At 42.6% G+C, this 5,167-nt stretch overlaps 1 protein-coding gene across 1 annotated transcript; it reads right to left on the bottom strand.

Annotated features, from left to right (window-relative positions):
- Positions 1-1,355: 1,355 nt before the first annotated feature.
- MBLAC2 (metallo-beta-lactamase domain containing 2) lies at positions 1,356-5,163 on the bottom strand (the record flags this gene model as incomplete). The annotated part of the gene is made up of 2 exons (XM_009866524.1): positions 1,356-1,741; positions 5,106-5,163. Coding segments are annotated over 2 exons (444 nt in total), but the record flags the coding sequence as incomplete, so codon positions are not given.
- Between the last annotated feature and the right edge of the window lie 4 nt (positions 5,164-5,167).

Below are 5,167 nucleotides of genomic sequence, written 5' to 3'. Positions count from 1 at the left end.
AAAATAATATCAGACAATGTCCTAAAAAAAGTTAAATATATATATATAGACTGCTAGAATAATTACACAAACTCTGCCCACATCAACAGCTTTTTAAATATCAGACATTCAATTTTCATAAGCAAGTTACAATGTCATTTAGCATTTCTCAATGTATTCAGGTGCGGTTTTTTTGCAACAGACTCAAATGCAGTGCATTTTACTTTTCACAAAAAGCCACATGCACCGAACATTTCACAAGCAAAGAGTAAATGGTTCAAGTTCCATTCAGTTTGGGGTAACAAGTATACCAGCTGTTCAAACCAGTACCTGCAGTAGGGCAAGTTAATGTTAAAATCTCCATCCTTCCCTAGCACAGAACATTAACAAGCAAGTTACAATCTGGTAATATAAAATTACTCTTAAACAAAACCTTTAAGGTTGTCACAGTCCAGTTCTCTCAAATGTACAGAACAACTTTTTAAATAGATGGTTTTTTTTCATGAGCTGGTCAGAAAACCAAAAAAAACAACACAAACATCAACCAAGGGCTCAATCCACTTTGTACAGGCTAGTCTAACACATTCATTAGTTCACAAATTCTCCAATTCCTGACTTGCACGCCTATAAGCAAAACAGTTTCCCAGCCGACAGTGAGAGTGCTCACCCCTGCTCCCCTGTCAATGTGCAGCTGTTCCGTGTGCCACATCGGGAAGTGTGGAAGCCTCAACGGTCCACCTGCTGTTGGATCCGCATCAAAAGCTTTTTGGGTAAGCTGATGTATCTATACCTTCCAGCTTGGAAGTTCGATCTGTAGCATTTCCGTATGTCAGCGGATTCTAAAGAAACTGCCAGACAGCTCCTTCGCAAAGAGGCAGGCAATGACGGGGTGCAGCAGGCAGCAAGCACCAGGTCACAACAGCTGCAGAAAGGCCCTTTTGTCTCTTTCTGCCCACAGAGTCCTGCCTTGGTCTGAGCACAAGCTGTGCTAGGGAAAAACCTGAGCAGGAGCTGAGTCCGTACCCGACAAGCCTAGTGCTACATCAACAAGGTTTCAGGCACCATTGTAAAGCCGCTTATTTTGGCATGTATGCATCTGTCAGAAACGTAACAAAAATAAAACAATGTATTTCAATCACAACCAGTGTACAAACACGAAAAAATAAAAAGTAAAATGGTAGCTTTGGCTAAGGCTACTAGCTTACGTACTTTTTGTAATAACAGCAATAAAGTAGGCAGAACAGGGAGAATTTCTGCAACTCATCTGTATCCATTTGATAGCTTTTTACTAATGCACACTGCTTTTGCTTGTATGAACGCTTTCACAAGCCATTTCCTTTTTCAGCAGGGAACAGATCACACACAAGACACTGTCACTAAGAAGCGACTCTTGAATTTGTAATGCGAAGAGCTATGCTTGCCATGGATCTCATGGCACAGGTAGAAACCTTGTGACAAATTCCAGCTTGTGAAACGTAGTTGGAAGCTAACCAATACAGCCTTTCTGCCCCAAATATGTTGAAGTGCCCAGGCAGTACCTTCTCCACGAGACCTCTGTCCACCAAGTCCATGAGGCGCCGGCAGCTTGCGACATAGTCACCTACTCTGCTGTAGGGAAGCCAGTCAATCATGGACCCATCATATACCACATCTCCGCTGAACAAAATCTTCCTGTCTTTGTCATGTAAGCAAATGCTGCCCCTCGAATGGCCCGGCATGTGCATGACAGTAAGCTGTCGGTCTCCGAGGCTGATCACATCCCCTGCAAACGAACGTGTTACAGGAAAACATTTATCATGTATATTACACACCATAAAGAGTACGGCCCACCCACCTGCTGAGCATTCATAAGTACTATATACCCACAACAGTGGAAGAGAGATGTCTATTTTCTTGGTGAGTGCCAGAGGCATCTGAAAGCCACACTTGACAAAACAGTATTTTCTAATGGTAGTAATAGTTAACACAGGCTTGGGCTATATTAATTGAATGTTTTCACCCCAATAAACTAAACAATGTGTAAAGAAATGTGACAGAGGAAAATAAAGCAGGAAACAATCAGAACACATTTAAGCTGTGTCTCCTTTGAAAGTTTACCAAGCATTTCACAATTTATTATCATTGCACCTTCACTTACCTTGCCTAGAATTGCACTGCTGTGTCCTGGTTTGAGCTGAAAACCCCAATTCTGTTCAGTGATTTTTACTTTCCAGTTTAGTCTCTTCTAAAGGGCTGCGCTTCCTAAAGTTAGCAGCATGTTTCTGCAGACAGTGTGTGCTCCGCAACATCAGTGGGGATTGATACCGGGTTTGATATTGGGCTTATATATAGTTGTGTATAGTTTTTTATTTTTCATCATTTCACTGTTATTTCCATTATTGTTTCATTAAAGCTTTTCTAGTTTGTCTTTCCTAACCCGTAAGTCTCTCTGCCTGATTCCTTTTTCCTTCTTGTTTGTGGGGAGAGGGGGTTAGAGAGTCCGCATTTGGTTGCCGGCCCAGCCCTAACCTACAACAGCCGCTACTTTCAAACAGCAAAAAGACAGACCGTAAATTGCTGGAGGAGACCCAGGGCTGGCCTGCATGTACTTTCTTCATCTCATTCAATCAGATATATAAAACCAGGACTTTTTAAACATTTGGTGATTTTTTTTGCCAGATTACATGCGAATGCGTTTTCATTGTACTAGCCACTGAACTGGTACTGTCAGCAGAAAATCAGGTCTAGGGATGCAGAACCCCATAAGCCAAGGAAGTCTGCTGGTGACTTTAAGCTGTTACACCAGCTTAATTGCATACATACAAACTCCATTAATTTACAGGTGGTAAACATGTAAACTTTAGGGCTGTGTAAGGAAAGAAGACCAACATATAAGCAGCCTTCTCAGAAGCAGCTGTTTAACAACTACATGAAACAGTTGTAAAAGAAATAACATCCAGGACCATCGTAAAACGATGCTTAAAACTGTGATGTGCATTTCAAGTTCCAAGGAGATCAAGACAATGTTACCAAACCTCCACTATATTATAAATCTGAAAGTTATAGATCTATCTAACACCAGAGATAGGCATGCCACAAATTTACGCTAGGCTCAGCAAGCCTAAAGGTACTCAGGTAGTGAAAAGCAGGACCTTTTGTGGCAGGACCTTTAGTATTCAACTGAAAAGGACTACAGAAAATGGTAGAATAGCGTTTGGAAGTCACCAAAGACCTCATGTCTGGCCGTGGTGCTCCCAACAGGGGCATGGATTTCTATGTCTGCAGAAGCAGGGAGTTTCAAAACAATAAAAAATAATTTTTAGTCAAATTCTCTTTCAGGGAAGTGTTGGGAAGCCTTGGCAGAAGAAATAGACTTGACTGTTGAGAAGACTGTGCAGAAAATGACTGTACTGGCGAATGAAACTGCAGTGGAGATGGTGAAGTTAATGGAGGCTACTGTTCCAGAGGGTTTCAAACTGCTCCTGGCATGTTAAAGAACAAAAAAGAAATAGACTGTGGTATCCAAAATGTAAAGAAGTGTACAGATTTTTTTTTTAAAAAAAAGTATTAAATTCTAAAACTGAAGGGACAGCTGAAAGAATCTGGGAGTCTGTGAACACAGAAGTGACTAGGAAACAGTACGTGGTAAGGCACAACTAAATGTTACAACAACCAACTTTAAGCTAGGACAACCAAAACAAAAGGCACTTGAAACATCTGGTAAGATTAAGATAATTCAAAAACTTAAGAAATGAAGCAGGCAATACGCAAGTAAGAACTGTGGCTTTAGACTGAAACAGAAAATTGCTGAAGGCACATTCTGTATTTTCAGCATAACTGGATATCCTCACCCCACAGCAATCACACAAGCACTGACATGACATGCCACTTCCACGCCGTATGTCTCAGCGAACGGTATCTTAGAAACTTTGATATTTTGACAACGGATGTTTGTTCTTTTACAAGATTTTATTTTTAATAATTCCCTCCTTTTAAAGAAAAAAACCTCCACAATTGAAAACTGCTGCTGATTGACTATAGTTAAACACCACATCAGACCTTAAGCCTTCACCATGCTCAGCCATGTGGGATGGGCTAATACAGCCAAGAAGAGACTATGTCCCCAGCAAAAGGTGTCACCTGTCTGTCAGACACCTACCCTGCAACTTCTGCTTCAGCATATTGCATGGTTAGGTTGTTTATTGCCAAAATAACCTAGTCACTGTTACCTGTGAGAGATTAAATGGTACTTTTTTATCTGTAACAAGCCATTTCTGTGAGTATATTTATGTAATATTCAGTAAAACAAAATCCATATTCTTCGTGGGACAGATTCCAGTAAATTGCTTTGTTCTTTACGCTGCTATGCCTTGACAGCTTATAAATAACAAGGTTCACCAGATGCCAGAACTGACTGCAACGCTGACGTGCTGTTAGAAGCCGAAGGCTAAACCTGGGGTGCTCAGTTAGTCACTCGAATTGCTGCTGAGTGATTCTTATTCTAAGTGGAAAAATCCTGCACCAACAGGCAAACAGATGAGGCAACCACAGGGTATTTTATGCCTGTCTCTCTGTTCCCGCCCATGCTTTTCAGAACTGGTAGAATCAAAGATTTAACCCGCTACATTTAACCCGCTAGGAAAAGGAGAAACGGCTTTAAAACTGGAAGGGGGTTGATTTAGATGAGATATGAGGAAGAAATTATTTTTCCGTGAAGGTGGAGAAACAGTGGAACAGGCTGCTGAGGGAAACTATGGGTGTCCCATCCCTGGCAGGGTCCAAGGCCGGGCTGGATGGGGCTTTGACCAACCTGGTCCGGTGGGAGATGTCCCAAAGCCCGAGGGGTCGGAATTAGACGATCTTTAAGATCCGTTCCAACCCAAACCACTCCATGATCCCGTCATACGCATTTTTGTGCCACACAGGGGGCTGCAGAGGGCTTGTCGATTCTGAAAAGCGCCCGCAGAGGCCTAATCTAAGTCAAAAAAATACCAGTTTAGCTCCTGAAGCCGCACAGAGCCGTGCGCCAACCAGAGCGACGTCACGCCCGGATTCAAAATTCAACACTACGCCGGGTTTGTTTGTTGTGTTTTTTTTAAATATGCCTCCATCTCAGCTCCCCCCGACAGGTCAGAAGCCGCCCTTACCCTCCTGCAGCACGCGGCTGGGCCGCACCGGGGGGACGCGGAAATTCCGCGCCCGCCACCCG

The sequence above is a fragment of the Apaloderma vittatum genome, unplaced genomic scaffold (genome assembly GCF_000703405.1).
Source record: "Apaloderma vittatum isolate BGI_N311 unplaced genomic scaffold, ASM70340v1 scaffold2823, whole genome shotgun sequence".
NCBI classification, from domain to species: Eukaryota; Metazoa; Chordata; class Aves; order Trogoniformes; family Trogonidae; genus Apaloderma; species Apaloderma vittatum.
Note: the sequence above shows the minus strand (reverse complement) of the source record. Positions and strands in the feature narration are given on the sequence as shown.